General features: G+C 46.0%; 1 protein-coding gene and 1 long non-coding RNA gene across 3 annotated transcripts in view; one reads left to right on the top strand and one right to left on the bottom strand.

The window, feature by feature from the left end:
- The window catches only part of HYI (hydroxypyruvate isomerase (putative)), a 138,769-nt gene that overhangs the window by 6,764 nt on the left and 110,776 nt on the right, over nucleotides 1-21,229 (bottom strand). The window contains exon 1 of one of the 2 annotated variants that reach the window (XM_083510805.1): nucleotides 963-1,242. The exons of the other annotated variant lie outside the window; for it this stretch is intronic. Within the exon in view, the coding sequence (XP_083366931.1) occupies nucleotides 963-1,161 (199 nt within the window). The 5' untranslated portion in view covers nucleotides 1,162-1,242. Of the gene's footprint in view, nucleotides 1-962; nucleotides 1,243-21,229 lie in introns of those variants that run through there. 2 annotated transcript variants of the gene reach the window in all.
- LOC310710195 lies at nucleotides 40-19,985 on the top strand. Its single transcript, XR_014527884.1, has 3 exons — nucleotides 40-692; nucleotides 9,438-9,549; nucleotides 19,950-19,985. It is a non-coding gene; the product is annotated as an uncharacterized lncRNA (long non-coding RNA).

Genomic DNA, 21,229 nt, shown 5'->3' on the forward strand with positions numbered 1-21,229 from the left:
TATATATATATATATATGTACCTTGGGTTACATACGCTTCAGGTTACAGACTCCGCTAACCCAGAAATAGTACCTCGGGTTAAGAACTTTGCTTCAGGATGAGAACAGAAATCGTGCAGCGGCAGCGCAGCAGCAGCAGGCGGCCCCATTAGCTAAAGTGGTGCTTCAGGTTAAGAACAGTTTCTGGTTAAGAACAGACCTCCAGAACGAATTAAGTTCTTAACCCGAGGTACCACTGTATACACACACACACACACACACCAGTTGCAGGGGACAATAGTAGGAAATAGATGTCTACCATAAATGATACCTGCTGTCCTATATGTCAACTAAGTGCTCCTATGTTTGGGGTCAGGAAGAGGTGAGAGGTACAGAACAAACAGCTTTATTTGCTTGGTCTTTGGCAAGCAGAAGGGCAGTCTATAACCTCTACTAGGAATATCTTCGATTGAAACAACCACTGTTTTGAGTGTAAGGGAAAAGGTCATTCTAGGAGGCAGCAGGGCTTGGGGGGCAAGAAAATGGACCCATATCTTCTCTCCAAACCTGTGAAAGAGACATCCAGTGTACAGTGAAGTGAGAAGGAGGTGTTGGTCACTATCTTGGGTGCCAAGGTTGATACAGAGAAAGAGGAAAAGAGGTGATGCACTTTGCACCTGCAGGAACCGGTAGCAAGTTTCAACTGGTAACAGGTGAGATCTACAACTTTGTGTTTTTTTTAAAAAAGGTAAAAGCTGTACAGCAGCAGGCAGAAAAGAGATTTAGTGTTTCCAGAAAGCCGCAGAGACTATTAAGCTCTACCTGCTGACTTCTGCCTGCTTGCCTTTTCACCCTTTCCGTGAAAAGCCGACCCCGTTGTAGTAGTGCCTATGGAGGTCATGGGAGAAGGCTGGGTCCGGGTGGGGAGACCGTATTATGTCTGCGAGGGAAGGGCTCTAGCCACGGGCAACTCGGTCGGGTACCTGGCGGGGCGTTGAGCAGGACCAGCTCCAGCCTGGCCTTGTCTGCCGCCTCCCGCAGCTCCTCGGCGCTGCAAGCGTAAGGGGCGCCCAACTCCGCCGCTCGGAAGCCGGCCTGCGCAGCCGCCTCTATGCGCTGCGGCAGCGTCGGCTTCTCCTGGAAGAGCCACGCCAGGTTGGCAGCGAAGCGCAGCGGAGCCATGGCGGACAGCGCAGCGCCTGTGACACCCAGCAAAGGCCGCGAGAGGAGGGGCGGAGGCGGCGCCCACGCCCCCGGCCGGCAGGGGAGGTGTCCGGGCAACAAGCCCTTGGCGCCCGCTGCGCGCTGCTGCTCCGCCTCCGAGGAAAGAGGCGCCGCAGCAGGAGGAGAGCTGGAGCGCGGACGCTCGCGCCGCGTGTGAAACAGGCGCAGGGGCCTGCGGGTCGCAGACTTGCCGCGAGGGGGCGTTCGCGGGCTCTGCGCCGGCTCTCTTGCCCCTCCACCCACCCCGTGTGCATTCTGGTGTGTCCGGAGAACACGTGTCGCATCGCTCGGCTTCTCTCGACCAGACCGGGGACGGGACACATATTTTTTCATATTGTATAAAAACACCTCCTTTGGCACTTCATTTCCTCTGTCCATACACCAATGTGCACCACCTTTACTGGAGGCCTACCCTAGATTGCATTAACCCTAGATTCTCACCCTGCTGCTGCCCTAGGAATATATGTTCATCATTCCCAGTTTCTGAGGACTTCCCACATGGATGATACTATTTCCCAAGAATGCATGTTCTTAGGTTCCACCTGCTCTGTCCTGGCTGGTTCTCCAGGAGCAACATGAGAAGGATGTCACAAAGGCCTATCCAGCCCAGCATCTTGCTTTTCCACAATGGTCCACCAAATGCATTATGACAAGTCCATAAGAACAGCATGGGCACAACAGTCCCCTCCTGCTGTCGTTCCCTGGCAACTGTTATTTAGAGGCATGGTGCCTCGGATCCTGATGCATATAACCATTGCAACTCCTAATCATTTATGGCTTTGTTCTCCGTTAATTTGCTTAATCCCCTTTTAAATCCATCTAATACCTGTATAGTTCTTCTCCTTGCTCAGAAGGTAGACCAATACATGCTTTCCGGCCACAGCTTGCGCAGGAAGGAAACACACAGCAAGACAGGTGGAGCCACGTAGCTCAAGCAAACAAGCCAAGCCAGGCCCCCCAAGGGAAGGGAAAAGGCAGATCCTTGCCAGAAACTGCTACCCCACAACCCTGCCCTTGACTCCCTTAGGTCTTTTCCCAAATAATTATTCAAAGTCAAGGACATCTCAGTCACATGGATCTAGAGACTGAACTTAAGTGGGGGTTTTTTTGCTCAATACCCTGCAAGAAGATTATACACACCCTCCTAACCATGCACTTTGCAATTCTTAGCTGCTCTGCGGCACTGCTGTGCCCAGCCTCTGCTTTGCATTTTGCACACGGCTCCTCTGTGGCCCGATGCATGCTGTTTGTTTGCTTTGAAGTGATGTATAATCTGCACTGATAATTAAAGAACGTCATTCCAGGGTTACTATTTATTGATACCAATTTAACTCGCCTCATACATCAAACACCAACCATCCATTGAAATCCCTGGTGAATTTCTGCATCCCAGAGACCTTGTTTTCATTACCCAGAACTGACAGGAATGACTTTTGGGGCACTGGTTCTTCTGCTTTGCCTGAGGCTTTGTATAGGCCACCTTTTTCGTCCTTCAGCACAGACAGAAGCAATTGCTGCTGTTCTGGATTAAATGGGGTCTGCAGTAGGGCAGTGTGATGCTTTTTTATATTATTATTATTATTGCTATATACTATATGTGAGCAAGTCTCTCGGGGTACAGGTTCAGGGCTCTGGAAATTTGGGATGCATTGTATTAGGGAACAAGTTCAGTTTTTCTAGACTGAATATTTAGTGTAACTAATGTTTGCTGAATCAAGCTCCTGATAGACATAGAGGAGACAGGGACTGTTTCAGTCTCATGATAGTCCAAATCACAACCCAGGGGATTTGTGGCACCAGCATAAAATGGCCGTCTAAGCATGGAATAGCCCAAAGACCACACAAATCCTACACACACCTTTGCACCTCTTTCTCCTCTCCTCTCTCTTGTTCATCTTCTGCTTCTGATTTAACACTTATTCAGGCAACTAGCAGAACTGGAACCCGTCAAAAGAACATAAGGAAAGCCTGCTGGTTCTAGTCCAGCATCCTGTTTTCACAGTGGCCAACCAGATGCCTGTGGGGAAAACTGCAAGCAGGATCCGAGCGCAAGAGCCCTCTCAGTAGCTCTGTCATGTCACTGCACCGCTGCAACTACAGCTGCCTGGGGCTGATGGGAGCTGTAATCCCAAACATCTGGATGGCACTATGTCATCAAAAGCTGGTCTATAAGGCAAGGCTGTCCATCAGTGTGCTCTCTTTACATAAACCAAATCCCCCTCCTTTCTTTAGAATCAGAAGAATAATTTAACACATGAAAAAGCCCTGCTAGATCAAAGCAAAGGTCCATCTGGTCCGGCATCCTGTTTCTCACAGTGTCCAGCTAAATGTCTTCAGAAACCTCACAGGTGGAGCATAAAGAGCCCCCCCTTGTTGTCATCCCCCCCCCTCAGCATCTGATACTCGGAAGCAGGCAGATTCTGAATACAACTCCTAATAAAAAATAGCTTTATTTAATTCCTGCCCCTCCCAATACATATTTGAGATCATACACGTCTTTTGTACCATGCTGTAAACATTTTGGCCTCTTTCACGTCACCTTGCACAGAGTGCCCTCTGGGATGTGTTTCTGAGCATTTTATCCAAGCCACCTCACTTTAAGCAACCTCTCTTTATACAGTTGACAACTTTGTCAGATACTAGTTCTACGCACCAATTCACTGGCTTTCCTCTTAACCTCTATATATATATGTATTATTAATCTCCACCTGCCTTATGTTTTTTGGGGTTCACTGAGTGAACTTGACGGTGTGAGACATGTAATTATTAAGTGATTTTCCATTTCAGAGACATCATTTCACAGTTTTGCACCTTCATTTCATACATCAGATCATATAAAGCATCACATGTTCTTGAAACTCCATATGCACAACAGTCACTTTCTATAACCTGAGGCAGGGAATAACCCAGGGTGTTGCTTCAAGCAGGTATTTGGAATTTTTTTGTGTGAATATCTACAACATTATTATGGGACTGTCACCAAAAAGGGATATAAATAAGGAGGATGCAGTTTATCTAGGCTTCAGCACATAAATCACAGAGAAGGCTACAGAAGTAACTGGTTTACTGGTGAAGAGTCTCCAGCTGTTCAGAATAAGCTGCAAACAACACATATGCATACACAGTGGTGTGTGTGTGTGTGTGTGTTTGCTTTCCTTTGTTTCATTAATTAACCATACAGGAAGTCTTTATGGCTGAGGTCGGCAACTGGCAGCACCCAAGCTCAGTTCAGCTCCTGGACAATTGCCAGTTGGCCCATAGACCCATTTCCTCCCTGTTGTTATTCCTTCCCTCTCACTTGGCAGTCTGCTTGCTTGCCTGCTGCTGTTGCTGCTACAGCAGCCAGGTTGGACTTAAAAGCCCGCTCCCAGCATGTGGCAAACAAAAGGAAGGAGAAAAGCAGGAGAACACAGAAACCATCCATGAAGTTCTCCATTAATTCTGCATTATCCAGAGACAACTCGTGTGTGTGTCCCCATGTGGTTAATGGTTAACAGTGACTCAAGCAGTTTCCATACCTTCACCTTCTAGCCTTTTGGAGTAAGCTTTCTGCTATCATGGAAGATGTAAGCTAGCAGTCCATCCAACCACAAGGGAGAAGGAAAGGCAGAATAAAAGGTGGGCACAGTTTCTATCCAAGGAAAGCATGCTCTGTCTGCAAGTAAAAGCTTCCTTAGCTAACAGGATTGAGGCCCAGAACTTGCCCCCAGCCATTCCTATCTGCTAATTAAGGCACTGACTTCTGCCATATGGCTAGTCTATGTTTTCTGAGCATTTTTTGTTTCTCCAGTGCCCTCAGGGAATAAGGACTTTAAATTACACCCTGGGCTTGCCCTCCTTTTCATTGGACATTGTTTTCTCTTAGCCTGAGCTGAGTAAGCATTGGCAAACAAGCAATCAGCCGTTCTGCTGTTTGTGTTACCCTCAGAGAGGTTAAAGCAATTTCCTTCTTGACTTAGGGAGGTTCATTACAACATTGTATGAGGACCCCTGCAGTGATGGGATAACTGCTGTATAATTATGTAACTACCGTAAAAGCTTTGCTGAGATTAGAATATATTGTTTGAACTGATTTAGTGCACCGGCTATGTTGCTTTCAGCACCACAAAAGGTTGTCCTATTGTTCTCTGATATTAGGCGAAAGCTTGCAAGCTTGTCAATTTACTGCCAATGAAATAACTCAGAAGCTGTAACAGGAAAGTGTTCCTTAAAATACACTCCAAGGAGGAATGCAACAGCCAGAGAGAAAACGAGATGAAATGCTGGGCCACTAAATGAGATAATACTGTTTAAAAGAAGCAAAAGGCCAAGTGGAGGCCACGGGGTGAAGGACTGCAATTTAGAGGAAATGCACAGTAAAAATATACAGAAATCCAGAGAGGCTAAAGAACTATGAAAAACAATATCTAAATGCACCTGGAGTTAATAAGGAGCTTTTTTTTTGCAACAAGAGAAGGAGGCTTGTTTTCTCCAGATGTCATTGTTGACTAACTCCTTGGCTGCTTTCCCTCAAGCTGGTAGGTGGAAAGGCATAGCACAGCCTCCCCAAAGACCCACTGGTGCCAGTGAGAGCTCCCCATCTCCATGCCAAGGCTAACAGAGGTATAGGGAGAGGGTGATCTTCTTGGAAATCACAGCTGAGGAAAGGGTTAAACCTCACCACCACCTGTGGTGTGGCCCCAGCAAAATTACTAAATTTAAAAATCAACCTGGCATGCTTTCCAATGGTGCACTTGACATCCTGTCTAGTTGACCGTAAGCATTTGGTCCTGCTACAAGTGGACACCCCAGGCTATCTGCTGTCATTGTCTTGGCCACACCCACTGCTGATGTGCAGTCTGTAGTCCCAGGAATGGCCAAGAGGCAGGGCAGCCCTCAAGCCCATCCTCATACGGATAGACCTGTTAGGAACATTTGCAGAATTCTGCCTCATTGTAGAGTGCGGGAATAAATCTGTTCCCCAAGGGAGCTGCAATTCAGGGCACCAGGTTGGCAAAGGCTAGGATAGATGGCCTTTGGTGTCTTCCAAGCCCTGTGTTTCTTTCTGTGCGAGGGGCACCTGCCCACAAACCCTCCACAGTGGTTTGATTTTAAATACAGCAGGCTCTGCTTCCTTGCTGTCGCCCATTCAAGCCAATCTTCTGGAAGGAAATGAAAAGGGCCTAAGGCTGTACTCATTAGTGGGGCTAGACCACCTCGGCTGCCCCCTGGCACTAATTATACCACTGTGTACTAGGAGATGCTGCAGCTCAGCCGTACCCATCAGAGATGCGGAGGGTGAGAAGCACCGAAACAGTCCAGCTCTCTCTTCTCCTGCTCATTACAGTAACACTGGCATGACAGCCAAGCGGGGAGGGGGTGGAGACAGCACAGCGCTCAACTGGGTCTCCAGGGCACCTGGCTAATCCATGGCATCTAGTTCTGTCTTTAGTAATAGGCAGCAGCCCATAAATGCCAGCTCTCCAATTAGTCCTGGCCCCTGGCCCCATCACTAAGGAGGATCTCCTTCAAACCGGTACGGGACAAACAAACAAAATCATTTGGCTCAGAGGGAGAAAATCACACAGAGCAGATGAGAGAGAACCCAGGGCTGCTTTGTTGGGGATGACAAAACGGGATGGGAATCCCCCCTTCATATGTTCCTGAGCTCTGCAGAGGTTGAGAGCAAAGCCCCAAGTTCCTCTAGCCCCAGCCCCCAAGGGTTGCTTTTCATGTTACTTCTGAAGATGCAGCTGTGCTACCCTGAGCAAATGTCTGCAGATGGGTGCAAAGGTTATGCAGTACAGTATCTGAGTCTTAGTTAAGACCTGTGAAGGGCAAGACTCTGCCAGTTGTCCTGCATTTTGCAGATGTGGCTTCTCAGGTAGCTGTGGGCATGTCTTGGGTTTCTCAGTTGAGTGAAGCAGCACTACTGTAGCACCACAGTAAGACCACCACTAGCAACTGGGAACACCTGGAAGTCTTGGGAAAATGTCTCACTGGGTAAAGGGACCCCACCCTCTTTGAACTGCACTTAAGCCAGGCTGGTGTGGCCCCCTTGGAGGACACTAGCAGCTGGGAAGGTGAGGTAAGATTGCAAGATTAAGCAAACCATCTAAGAAATTGACTTTTTGTGTTTAGAAAAGTGATGGGAAATACATGAACGAGCAAGTAACGGGAAAGGCATATGAATGATCTGCATGTAAATCAGGATGAATGCTTACTGCCATGAAACTGCTCCGCAAACAAATCTGAAGAAACATTCAATAACGACCAGATAGAAGCTAACCTCCGCATAACCTTTTGCACAAGCAAATCAGGATGGATGTTCAGTAAACAGGCCGTCAGAAGGAGACTTTAGAGGGTGGAGCTAAGAAGAAAGGTATCGAAACAGGAAGAAGCAAGAAGGCAAGAGTTAGACTTGGAGGCATTGGATTCAGAAACAAGGCGAAAATGAAGAAAAACAGGGTAACAAACCTAGTGGTTTGGTGGGAAAGTTGGGTAAAGAAGGGAGTGAGTCAGCCAAGGGTCAGGAAGGTCAAAAACATGGAGGAAGGAGCTGGATATTGTTTTTGTGGAGATGTTAAGGAAGGTAGGAGAGGATATATGCATTGGGAGGACATTCTTTCCTCCCATTCATCTCATCCTACCAGGTGCTTAAGAAGGTTGAGGATTGTGTGCAGCCTTGGACTTGCCTGAAGAATGTATGCTGTGTTGAGCATTGGTGGGCCCACTGACTGACCTCTGAGCTTCAGTGAGTGCCCCTTTGGCAACTGCTAGAACTAGCCAAACTTCGGGTGACGTGAACTAAGTAGGACAAGTGGGCAGACCCAAGTTTTCAGTGCAGCCTATATTTTATTATAAGCAAAGGAGTTTGTCCCATGTGGGGTATCGGAGGAGTGAATCACATTGCAAGGAATTGCATTTCCACAAAAAGTGGCCAGGTGTTAGCCAGATGTATCCAAAGAGGTGTATTAATTAGTTTCCTGGGGAGCTAGTCCATAACAGCTCATTAATGGAGAAAGTGTTTGCTCTTTTCAGTTAGACACTGCATATTTTATCGTAAATGAAGTGTCTCAGATGACACAGAAGTAAAATAACTAAATTTGCCCAGATGCACAAACACACACAAACTAATGTCTGTTGATATGTAACTATGCAAGTTTGGGGGTTGCATAGATAGCTGTAGATCATCTTTCATCAAACATTTTCCTATACTGATATTAACCCCAGTGGCTGGGGTGGGGTGAGGTGAGGCGAGGATTGCAATTTTAAAATGTCCTGTTCCTTTGAAATGGCACATTTAAAAAGTCAAACACTAGAAGTGAAACACTCCCCCTCCTTCACATAAATGTCAATGCTCGCATTGGAAAATATAGCATTAGATCTAGCCCTAATGCCATTTGTGTTGAACAAGGTTATGTACTGATGCAAATATGCTTTGTCACTTCAGATAAATGGTAGCCTAATCAGAAATAATGTGAAATATGTGACACAATGCATTGAAGAGTAGGCCTGCAAATTGCAGTGATGACCTAAGAAAAGGAGGATCTTGTGTCAAACAGTGTTAAGCCCTAGATCCCTTCATGCTCAGAAATTAGGACTTCCCATTCAGAGCTCCTGTTCTGCAAAGGCAGAGCAACAGAAGCAAGTGGCTGTGCCCTGAACTCCAAAAGGAAAAGAAAGATGCGTGGCTTGAAGATCTTGCAGATGTGATTCTAGGGAAAGTCTCTGTTGTATGGTCACTGGTGTGTGTGTGTGTGTGTGTGTGTGTGTGTGTGTGTGTGTGTCTCTAAGAGATAGCATGGCTGGCTACCTCTGATGTCATGTTGCCTTAATCAACCTCAAGGTAAGCAGTGCTGGGTTGAAAATCACAATCATGCAGTCTGATGTCCTCCAATGTATCAGGATGTGAAAGCCATGTCTGGCTTTGATGGTACAAGGAGCATCTCGTTAAAATTGTGAGACCTTTTCTCTAACCCTCACCAAATTTCTCTGGCTAATAAATGGACCTTGAAAAGCAATATTGTCAGCAGTAGAAGCTAATGTTCAGAATGAGAATCTTTCAGGACCAAGCCAAAGAATCACCTCCCTCCATTTTTCACTAAAGGATCCTTACTGGATGAAGAGAACTCTATCACTATAAAATAATTGGGGGGGGGGGTTCAGTGGGGATTTAAAAGAGCTTGGATAGACTGTCCAGCCACACTGTCCTTCCTCCTTTTAAACCAAAATGACTTTATTCCTCCTCTCAGAAAAAGAAAATCTGCTCAAGCCTTGCTTTCTGCTTATGAACTTGGACTGAAGCCCATGACCGACCTTCATGATCCCAATGGCCTCTTCTGCTGCATAAGCAGTTTTCTACAGGTGAGTGACTTGGGTCAATGTGTGCGAGGGGATTAAAAAACAAGAGCCAGTGGGCTATCCATTAAAGAGCTGCAACTCAATTAAGGCTATTGATTAATCAATGAGCGCAAGCATGACTCCACTCCTCAGCAATAACAAAAATCTTGGCTAGTGATGGACAGCTGCAAATTATAGAAAGAGGAGCTGGTTTTCAGGGCAGACCATGAATGGTGGTAAAGGGGGTCTGCTGAAGATCACCAAGGGTCTAGTTAGCCAGACATGAGCTTGTCACGCCTACTACTACTGACGCCTATGATTCTCACTTCCCTTTTATTCCAAAACAATTACAACTTTTCAGTTTGTTGCCTGGGATGAAGAGCTAGAAATGCAACCTTTTCCTCAACTCTGTGAAGAGTAAAGTTGCCAGATGCAGAATCTGAACTGGTTCAGGTATCTGCATAGGCAAAGCGTACATTTAAAAAATAATAATAATGTGGTTTTTAAGAATTACTCAGGTCCAGTCTTTTGCATTACAGCCTTGTAGTAACAAGGGAAACCAGAGCTATTGGAATTTCCCATTTACTACTTTAAAATATTGGAACCCTCCAGCAAGCTTGGTCGCTAAGGAGATCTACAGGTTTCAGGCTGCAGGTTCATTGATATATGGTCATCCATGCAAATCCACACCTTCAATGGCATATTTATTCTATGGTGATGGGTTTTCCTCAGGCTCTGGATTGTGTTGAGTTTTGGCAGGATGATAGATACACATCAGGTAGAGCAGAATCCATTGCAATCCCCCCCCCACACTTAGTGTTGTGCTGTACTTTTCCTTCCGTAGTTTGATAGGAAGAAACAAGCAAATTCACAAGCAGAGCTAACTATGCTGTCATCAGGTCAATGAGCAATCTGGTGCAGTGTTTTGCCAAAAGTATTTTTTAGAATTTATGCTTAGAAATCCTCACCTGCTTACAACTCAGTAAGCACATTCTCACATTTGGATGTTTTATATTGTCACCATTTTATTGTCATGCAACAGCTCATTCCCAAACCACTAAAGTATTCAGAAATGCAAAATTCAGTACTTGAGGACAAAATTGTCATTAGGTCCTGTTTCTGAATATAATGGCCTGCAACCTGCCAACTGGACCAGTACAGTAGCCCACAGGTTCTCTCAGTGTTATTTATATTATGTTTGTTTATAGTTATAGGCCACTTTTCTATGCAAAGGAACTTGAAGCAACTTACAACAGCCAAGTACAGTAGTTCACAATTAGCACATCACAAAACACTGATTACAATATGATGCAACCAATCATAAAACAATACTAAAAACTAAAAAGAGCAATCACTAGGTAAATTCAGCAGACCTCAGATGATCAGAAGGCATGATGGAATAGACAGAGTTTTACTGATTATCTAAAAATGTCAGCCAGCAAAAAAGTAAACCAAACTCATAATGAGAGAACAGATACTATGCTTATTGAATAGGAACAATGTTCAATACATAGAGCTGGAGGATGTTTTGCTGTTCCAGTGCACAACATGCAACTCTGTTCTACAAACTCTAGCCACTTCAAAGCAAACACTGAGTGCAGTGGTAGAACGACATTTTGCTTTGCATATTGTAGGTCCCAGGTTCAATCCCTGATATCTCCAGGTAGTGCTGGAAAAGTCTCCTACCTGCAGCTCTGAGGAGCTGCTGAAGTGGGTGGGTCAATATTATGGCTCAGTACAAAGCAGCTTCCTATGTTCCAAGGGATCTCCAGGGAGCCAGTGTGGTGTAGTGGTTGAGAGCGGTAGACTCGTAATCTGGGGAGCCGGGTTCGCGTCTCCGCTCTTCCACATGCAGCTGCTGGGTGACCTTGGGCCAGTCACACTTCTTTGAAGTCTCTCAGCCCCACTCACCTCACAGAGTGTTTGTTGTGGGGGAGGAAGGGAAAGGAGAATGTTAGCCGCTTTGAGACTCCTTCGGGTAGTCATAAAGCGGGATATCAAATCCAAACTCCTCCTCCTCCTCCTCCTCCTCCTCCTCCTCCTCCTCCTCCTCCTCCTCCTCTTCTTCTCCTCTAAGCATTTACCATCTCAGCCCAGTATGCATCTGCCCAAAGAGTGCCCTAAACTTTGTTCTTGTGCTGGTGGTGCGAACTGGATGTGTGTGAATAAGCTGTAAATGGAATTGAATGAACCCTTGAAATCTCTTAATTGGAGATTCCAGGATCTCCTTTATCCTGTTCCTTCAATGAGGGGCTGGTTTCTGCCAATCCTCATCCCTCCATCCCTTCCCTGAAGATCCAGATCTGCTGCATGAGTTCTTATCCCCAGCACCGGATTATATGGTTAAATCGGCTGCAAAAACAAAAATGCAAGACTTTGTGCTAGCAAATGTCAGGCAGAAATATTAAAGGAAGATGTCAATTTAGCCCATTAGTGTTCCAAGCCATGGACACTGTCCCTGATCTTTAGAGCTTATACCTCAATCCTTGGCAGGCAGTGATGATGAGTCCTGGGCCTGGAGAGTACGTGTACAGAATTATCCTAACCAGGTTTATTTGGAAGCAAGTCTCATTAATTTCAATTTGCATCCAGTTTCAAGTAATTATGTTTAGGATTGCAGCCCAAGTCTGACTGGTGATTTAGAAATGAAGCCTCTCCAGAGCTGCAAGAGCGTGACTGTCAATAGCATGCAAACCTCTGACCAAGAAGTCAAGGGAAGAAGGGATTGCCAAAGGCAATGTCCACTTGCACCCTTAAATACCAGAGATAGGTTGAAGCCACTCTGCTTCCCACCCCGTTCCTCCACTGTTCCTCCTGCTGACCATCCTCTTCCTCCCGATCACAAGTTCAGATTGTGTGTGAAATGCAAACATTGTGTGAGATTGGCTTAAGTAGCAAATTTGGGGCTTTGTTTCTTTACCATCTGGTACCTGGGCCTGACAGTTCATCTGCCACAGTTCCCCTGCTACTACTGTGGGCACCTGTTACTGTAAATCATTCCTGGACCTCTTAAATGCCGAAATTCTCACCCTTCCAGAGGGAGTCTAGAGGCTGGATGGTTTTAATAGGACTCAGAAATAACCATGTCATTGAGCCCAAGCAGATGCCCAGCAGTAGACTCCAGCCAACCAATCGCCTGATGTAGTTAGGCACCCTGAAGTCAATTTGAATCAATGGACTTTTTCACATCTACACAGGACAAGGCAGCAAAAGCTGGAGGTGAGAACAGGAAATCCATGATCTTTAGCTGAAGGAGAAAAGTCCATCAGCCCAAGTGTGGCTGTGAGCCAGGAAGGCATCTGGAATTCTCCCTGGAGAGAATGGCTAGACTCCCTTGCTGTAGCCCTTGCTTTTGCCTATCTAGCCATTTAATTTTTTAGTCCAAAGGCTCCCTGGCCTAAGGAATGCTGTGAAGCAGGGAAAGCGCTACGGACAGATCAAAAGGCCACTTCAGTATCACTACTTTTTATTAGCTCAGTGGCTCTTTCTTATTCCAGCTTATTCTGCTCTCCTTAACAGGACTAATAAAAAGATGCCATGCACTCGCAAGGTGCCCAGGGCTTGTAGTCGGTCCTTGGGATTACGAACCTCAGCTTGGGAGAGGACAGAGGAGATAACTGAATGCCCAGCCTAGCCCCTGCGGCAAAGGCAAAGCCATCGTCTGCTTTGCTTTTGCGTCTAACATCCTGGCAAAAGGGATGAAGGACTCTGCAGGGAGATCAATCTTGTGGCCCTCAGTTTATTAGCTCGCTCTTATCTCTGGCTATATTTCAAAACACAGCTTTGATCATTTTCGTCTTTCTTTTTCTCTCTTTCATGCAACGTGATTTAATTTAAATAGACTTTTCTGTGGGCATGAGCTGCACATTCAGTGAAGAGTTGATTCCAGCACAGCAGTGAAAGAGGCCAGTGGAGAGTATTTGTAACTGGGTGCAGAGCCCTGCAAGGTTAAGGAAGAAAGAGGGTAGAACAAAGTGGCAGGCCGTCTCTGGCTTAACCCACAGCTGGGCATCTGCAGGACGGCTGCTGATTATCCAGGAGTGCTCAAAAAACGTGTAAGAAGTCTGGACAGTCTGTTTCTCTGATGGATGATTTCTAGCAGAGAAATAGCAAGGGAGAGGGGGTATTAACCCTTTGCTTGACCTGCCACTTTTCTGCTGCAGCAGCTCTACCACCCCAAACAGCAGGGATCAAGTGTTTAGGGTGTGCTTAGGCATTCTCACCAAGACCAGGTGTGAGTTTCTGTTTGAAAATTATCAGATGTCCAGAGTTTGATACTGGAAGGAAGGGGACCTGGCAAAGCAGACAGAGAATGCTTTGTGTACTGGATGGTGCTGTGTTCTTCAGGAACAGAGAAAGTATTTCTGTCCAGGTGAGATCCCTCACCTTACTGCCTATCTCCCAATGAGGGTGGCCAAGAGCTGTAGCTGATGGAAACAAGTCAGATGGACTGATAGCAAAGACCAAAGGAAAAGCACAAACCACCTTAATCCAGTTGTTTGTGGTGGTGATCAAAGCAGACTTGACAGATACCTGAACCTGTCCATCTCTGGAAACTGTAAGGCAGCAGCAGGCCTCCTTACTGTGGGCAGCAGAGGGAAATTTGCTAGGGGCAGTCTGTCCAGCTCTCCAGCCTACTCAAAGTGGTGGTGGTGAATCACCAGTCTGTGGGCCTGATGCTGCTCATCAAGCCTTTCCCATCACCCCTGACCTGTAACCAGTGGCCACTGGAAAAACAAAAACTAACTGCTACTAGGAACTCTCTCTCATTACAGCAGATAGGAACACCCAGGAAACAAAGGAACATTCAGTGAAGAGGGAAAAGGTGCTAACATTCCAGTGACTTATTTAACTACTAAAAGTAGCAGGTGCTTGTGATGTCAGCACTATGATCCCACACATACTAAAAAAGTGGCTCTTTCTTCAGTTTCACCTAGATAAAGCAGCAAATGTGCTATGCTCTGGACTTCAGGGATGTAGCTCAGAAGGTCGCAGCTTCAGTCCCCAGCATCTCCAACTAGAGTTGGGAAAGACTCATCTCTGAAACCCTGGGGGACTGCATCCAGTTAGTGTGGACCGTGATAGCCAATGTGGTGCCCTCAAAATGTTGTGGACTACAACACCCATCATCCATGGAAATTGTCCATGCTGGACAGGGTGATGTGAGCTGTAGTCCATAGCATCTGGAAGGCATCAGGTTGGCTACTACTGGTGTACACAATATGGAGCTAGATGGACAAATGGTTTGCCTTGGTATAAGGAAGCTTCCTATGAATATCTTGGGACTTGTAGTAAATATTTAGGACTTGTTGATTCAGTAATGTAAGGGCCCTGTTCAGCTAATGCACATTCAACAAGATCCCTTGAAATAATCACCAGAGAAGTTGACATGTGTTCCTTTAATAAGGAAGGCATGGTACAAATTGGGATACATTAAAAGAGAAGCAATATTTGTTCCAAATAAAATCAAAACTAAACGGAACTTGACAGTTTCTTAAAAACAGTGCACTGTAAGCAGAATCATTAACTAAGTATAATGTTTAGGATTCAGATTCCATCGGTATATCACCACCCCCATCCGATTCACTACAACTGTAGACACTATAGACAATCATTAACAAGAGTTCACCACTTCATAAATCAGCTGTTTGAGCGCATGCAGACCAAACTTCCTTGGGGTGAATAAGGGGGGCTCTGGGTAGGTTGTCTGTGGCACCCTACCGAGTAATAAGAAGGATTTTACCACACATCAGATACAAACATATGGTTTTCCTCAGAGGCCTGCTGCTGAGCAATCCGGTGGAGGTATCTAGACTAGATTTGACCAAGCTGCTTGGAAAAGTTTAGCAGACCGCCTACCTCCTTGACCTTTGCCCATCTTGGCTTCTTAGAGCTAGTCACAGGGGGTTGACTGAGTGGGTCCAGTAATTAGGACTTCCCTGGAGAAGGGGGAGATACCATCTGCCTTGAAGGAGGCAGTGGTGCACCCCCACCTTGGACCTAGAAGTGTTAAACAACTATCGCCCACTGGCAAACATCCCCTTTTAGGGCAAGGTGGTTATTTGGATGGCATGCTTGGAGGAAGCTAATTATTTGGATGCATTTCAGTCTGGCTTCAGGCCTGGTCATGGCACTGAAACTGCCTTGGTTGCCCTAGTTGACGCCATTTATTGGGAGAGAGATGGTGAGGAGTGTGGCCCTGATCATCCTCCTGGATTTTTCCAGCAGCTTTTGATATTGTTGACCACAGAATCCTTCTGGAGCATCTCAAGGAGGTGGGGGGAAGTGTGCTCCAGTAGTTCCTCTCCTACTTCAAGGGCCATTTCGAGCAAGCATTGAGAAAGTGGTGTCGCACAAGGTTCTATCTTGTCCCCCATGCTATTTAACATCTATGTGAAGCCTCTGGCAGCTGTCATAGGGAGATTTGGAATGAAGTGCCACCAATAGGCAGATGACACTCAGCTCTGTTTCTCTATTCTGTCTGAATCAGGAAATGCAGTTGAGGTGTTAGAACCAGTGCTCAAGGGCTGTGATGCATTGGATGTGGCCCAATAAACTAAATCTGAATCCTGAAATGAATGTCTTATGTGACCAGGAGGTGAGGAAATGGCCTGCCCTGGACAAGATTGCGCTGCCCTGGAAGGAGCAGGTCTGCAGCTTGTGGATGCTCCTGGAAGAAACACTGTCACTGGTGACTCAAGTGATCTCAGTGGTTAGGAGTGCCTTTTTCTAGTTATGGTCCTTCATCACCTGTGGTCCCTGTTGGACAGAGATGACTTGGCCACTGTGCTCCATGCTCTAGTAACTTCCGGATTGAATTATTGTAATGCACTCTACACAGGGCTGCCCCTGAAGATTACTTGGAACATCAGTTGGTCCAAAACGCAGCTGCCAGATTATTGGCTGGGGTTTCCTTCTGAGCACATATAACCCCTTGGTTTTAAAACAGCATCACTGGCTGCCCATTCCTTTCCAGACCCAACCCAAGGTGCTGTACGCAAAAGAATGGAAACATTCCCCCTCGTCGCAGCATAATCCACCACTGTTCTGACCCATCAATTCTAGCACAGCAGTTTCCTCTACACCTTTCTCAAAAGGATTCTTCATGCTTCCTGGGTTGCCCTTTAGCACATCGGTTTCTCTATTCATTACCCAAATCCCTGAACATTTTCAAATCCAAATCTGTTGACATAACACAGAGTATACAGCTGTGCACCAGCAAAGGGATTGTCATAACTGAGTATCTATCTGGCAGGAGTTGGCATCATTGGGCATATGCTGCAGCCCACACTATACCAGGAGGTGCATTGCCACCTCCCACAGCCTCCTGGCCCTGCTTCTTTTTCCCTAGCTCCCTATTCTCCTTCAAACATGCAAACAGTAACAAGACTGAGGAACTGGAGCAGCACACTCCCCTTGCCACCTTCTCTCCCTCTGTGTGGTTGTGCAGACGGGACCCAGAGGGAGAGAGAAAGCAAATATGCAGTGGTTTAGAGAGCGCCTCCCACTGAAGGTACTCCAAAACCTAGAGCCAGCACTAATATCTGCCTACGGATTATTTTATTTTATTTTGGTCTACAGTGGTACCTTGCAAGACGAATGCCTCGCAAGACGAAAAACGTGCAAGACGAAAGAGTTTTCCGTTTTTTGAGTCGTTCCGCAAGACGAATTTCCCTATGGTCTTGCGAGTTTGTTTCCTTTTTCTTAAAGCCGCTAAGCCGTTAATAGCCGCTAAGCCGCTAATAGCCGTGCTTCGCAAGACGAAAAAACCGCAAGACGAAGAGACTCGCGGAACGGATTAATTTCGTCTTGCAAGGCACCACTGTATATCTAGGACTGGGAACTGTTTTTTTCCTGGCACACCAGATCTATGTCTGCCCTACCCTTTGAAGGCCAAATTCAATAAGTGGATGGAACTGCCTACATGTCAGTCACCTAGCATCCCAATGACATCAGGTGGTGAGCCTCTTTGAAGATGCACTCCCAGCACACCTTCAAAGTGGCTAGCTCCAGAAGCATGCAGCACTTTGCACTGAGACTGCTGCTAAAACAGAGGAGGTCCCCCCCCCCCCATTTCAGTAGTGGTTCCCTTTTCCTGCTCCAGTAAAGAAACAATCAGGAACTCACTTTAAGCTCCCAGTTGCTCCTTTGATGCTACACCAGTGCCTGCCCCACACCTGGCACCACATATGATGTTAAATGTAGGGCAGGTGGCCGTGGTTGTCAGGAGCAGCCTGGCAGGCCGGCCGAATTGGGACCCCTGCTGGACCAAAATTGGCCCACCAGCTGGAGGCTCCCCACCCCAGCCTATACTAATTGCCCTATTCAATCAATTACATATAACTAAATTGGGGACATACATAGTATCTTTTGCAGATATTTATTGGATAAAATAGTTGCTCTCAGTAAAACATTCCAAACACATACTTTACATTTCAAGCCACATTGCTTGAATCAAGAAGTACACAGAGATTGTTTGAAACAATGCTGCCAGCAATGAAACTCTTCCATAAGGGAGAGTTCCAATTAATATTTGATTTTTAAAATCCACATGTTTAAACTGTGGTTAATGCATTTGATTAATCATGCCAATTAATGGAATAATGCTTTCAGCTCTGCTTTCAAGTTTTCCTTTCCTTTCCTTTTTTTTTAATGACACTAGAAAGACAACTTCTCACCAACCACACTTGTAATTGAAAATTACTTATCTGTAGTTTATGATGTGGCTCTCCTGTCATCAATGTTTCACATTTGACTGCTTCAATGAACTTTAATTTTATTATAGCAGACTGCTTTAAAAGAAAGAAAAAGAAAAATAGTAGTTGAATGTGTAGAACAAGTAGTACTTGAATGCACCTATTTAAATATATGCAAATCTGCCTTTTATTCAAAAAATGCTGTTGACCTTGATGTTCCAGTGAAAGGAGTGTGAGTGGGGTACAGGGAATGCCCCCTTAGTTACAATTATTTCACTTGAAGCTTTTGTGGTAACTGGAAGGTGTAACCGATTCTCACCGTCTGCAATGGCACAGGGCAAAGCGAGGAACAAGTAGCCGGAGCAGATGATCTTCCACTCCTTCCTGTAAGCACATTTTCCCTGTCCTCTTTTCCACTCTAGTTGGAAGAGCTCAAAATAGCTTTGGCATATGTGTGAAGACTTCACAAGCAGCGCTGCCTGAAAGAGACCAGTTGGCTAGTACAGCCAATGTTTGTGATTCACTTCAATGCAAGAAGGAGCCAGCACCACCATGTGTGTGCATAAACAGGAGAAGCTCAGAGTGGGACAAGTCTGGCAAGTGTACTGAACATCTCCTGGCTTTAAGAATGGGCAAACCAAGCATGTACTCACATTACATGGGGGAGAAATGCCACAACACCAGGGGGAATGCCCACCATATACAACATGTGTTCAGCGTAGGAGGAAAAGGGAGAAACACTCAGCTAGAAAATATATAAAACACACACACATAAGCCTCCCTGGAAACTCCACCAGTTGGGCACTATGCCAACAACAATATCAACATACCACTCATGCATGAAGGTAGCCAATTAACTCATGATGATAAAGACATGCCCCCAGTACGTTTCCTGCATTGCCCCAGACACACAACACACACAACAAGAGCCTTATTCAGCCTGATCACCTGGAACTGCATGCACAATAGGTGTTTGTAATGGACTGACAGAGAAGAGGAAGCAATGCCGCCTGGGTGCTCAGCCAGTGCTCATGCCCAGGATGGAGAGGAGGAGACTACAGTGACAGAGGATACCTCCACCTTAAAAGTTGAAGTGAAACACTGTGCACGCAGCGGAAGTTTGTTCTGCTTCTGTAATCCTGCACAGCAAAGGTGTTGAAGAGTGGCCAAGCACTGACAAGGATATCACCCCCCCCCCAAAAAAAACCCTGTCTGCATAACATGGGGCCAGAGATATAGCCCCATGCTGCGTACCCTGTCATTTGAATTATGGTCTGCCCATGTGAGGATGCTGTGCTGCGGCTGGTTGTTGAGTTACACACCATACTCTAACTTTTTTGTGGTGGCTTGATGGTGGGGGCAGTCATCCATATAGGATGGCTGTTTTTCTTTTTTTCTTTTTTCAAAAAGAATTCCTATTGAAGTCAGCGAGAGAGGAATTTCAGCTCAAGGGTTGGGGTAGAGTTTATTTTTCTTTTCTTTTTAAAATTCTCCTTGCTCAGTGATTTGGTCTATTACGTACTCAAATTGCATGGTTATATTACCAAGTCCCCTTTTGCTTTGCGGTGCATTTGTCTGCATATTAAGAAAGAGGTTTCACTTGATATCATGGGTCTTCATTTCTTATCCCTTCACAAAGAAGTTGATTAAACGCACCGCTCTGCTTCAGAGCCCCTATGTTAGAAATATCCTCAATAATGACAGGCACATCCTTTTTCTGTTTCCCAGCTGTCAGTTCATCCTCACTGAGAATGTACAGAGAGCAAATTTCACTGTCAACAGGATCATAGCCAGGGACTGAAGAGGGACATAGGACCTCTGTGTGCTGCTTCTCCTCTCTCCTGCCCACGTCCCATTCATGACTCTTCTCCCTTTCAGCTGTTCCTTTGCTGGTGTAAGGGCTCCTCTGGCATATCTGAGGTGTTCTGCTAGTATATCTTGTTTTGTGTTAAAAAGGGTTAATTCAATAAGGGACACTGCACTCCTTAGAAAACTGAGCCTGATATTGTTAACCACGCAGGGATGATTTCATGGGAAGCAATTCATAAACAAAGTCAACCAGTAAATTACTTGTGTTTTCCAATCCCTCATGATTAACCCAGTTAAATTGTTAATCCTAGTCTGCCTCCCATGGCATGCATCACTCAATCTGGTGTTTAAAGACTTGAACTCCCATCAGCCCCAGCCAACATGGCTAATGGCCAGAGATGGTACAAAACATCAGGAGGACACAAAGTTGGGAAAGGATGGCTTGCACCCAACTACCTGTAAGAAGCAGATCCATTCTGCTGCTCTTCTGTCAAACTATGAGATTTCTGTGGCGAGGTGGCCTGCAATCCCTGAGCTAAACAGGAGAGGGCAGCCTTCGCACACAGTGAGGCAGTTGATAAGCAGAGTGGGTCAGTGGGGAGCAGGTGCTTCTCTCATTCCCTAGGTGACACTACTGGAGACTAGATTATCTTCCTCGAAACGCTTTCACTACTGCTGGGACCTGGAGCCTTTCTGGCCTCCTTGCATGCAGAATGTCCTGGGTTCAATCCTGGGATGTCCAAGTAGGGCTAGGAATGCCCCCTGTCTGAAGCTCTGGACAGCCACTGCTGAAGTCATTGTAGACAATACTGCGTGAGATGTTCTGACTCAGCTTCCAGCTCCATCCATTGCTCAGGACTCGTGAAAATCTGCCCGCTCCAGGCCTTGCTAATAAATGGGAGCATCAAAAGACTGACAGCTTCTCCTTGTAGTCAGCTCCAGAAATAAACACCAGTAATTACCAAGTACTAGAAATCACTTGATCAGTCTGTGGACGTTGTCAATGTCAGCACAGAGCAAAAAGCGGAGGTGTTTATTGAAATCGCTAAGGGGCGGGAGGCATGTTAGATTGTTAATCACTTTTCAGCCCCTGTTGATTATCCATGTGTTTGGGCCTGGCTTTCAGCAGATGGCATGGGGATTACATTAGTCACCTCTGTGGAGCAGCTATTCCTTCATCCCAATGTGACCATCACAAG

The sequence above is a fragment of the Podarcis liolepis genome (assembly GCF_965112155.1).
Source record: "Podarcis liolepis genome assembly, chromosome: 6".
In the NCBI taxonomy this organism is placed as follows: Eukaryota; Metazoa; Chordata; class Lepidosauria; order Squamata; family Lacertidae; genus Podarcis; species Podarcis liolepis.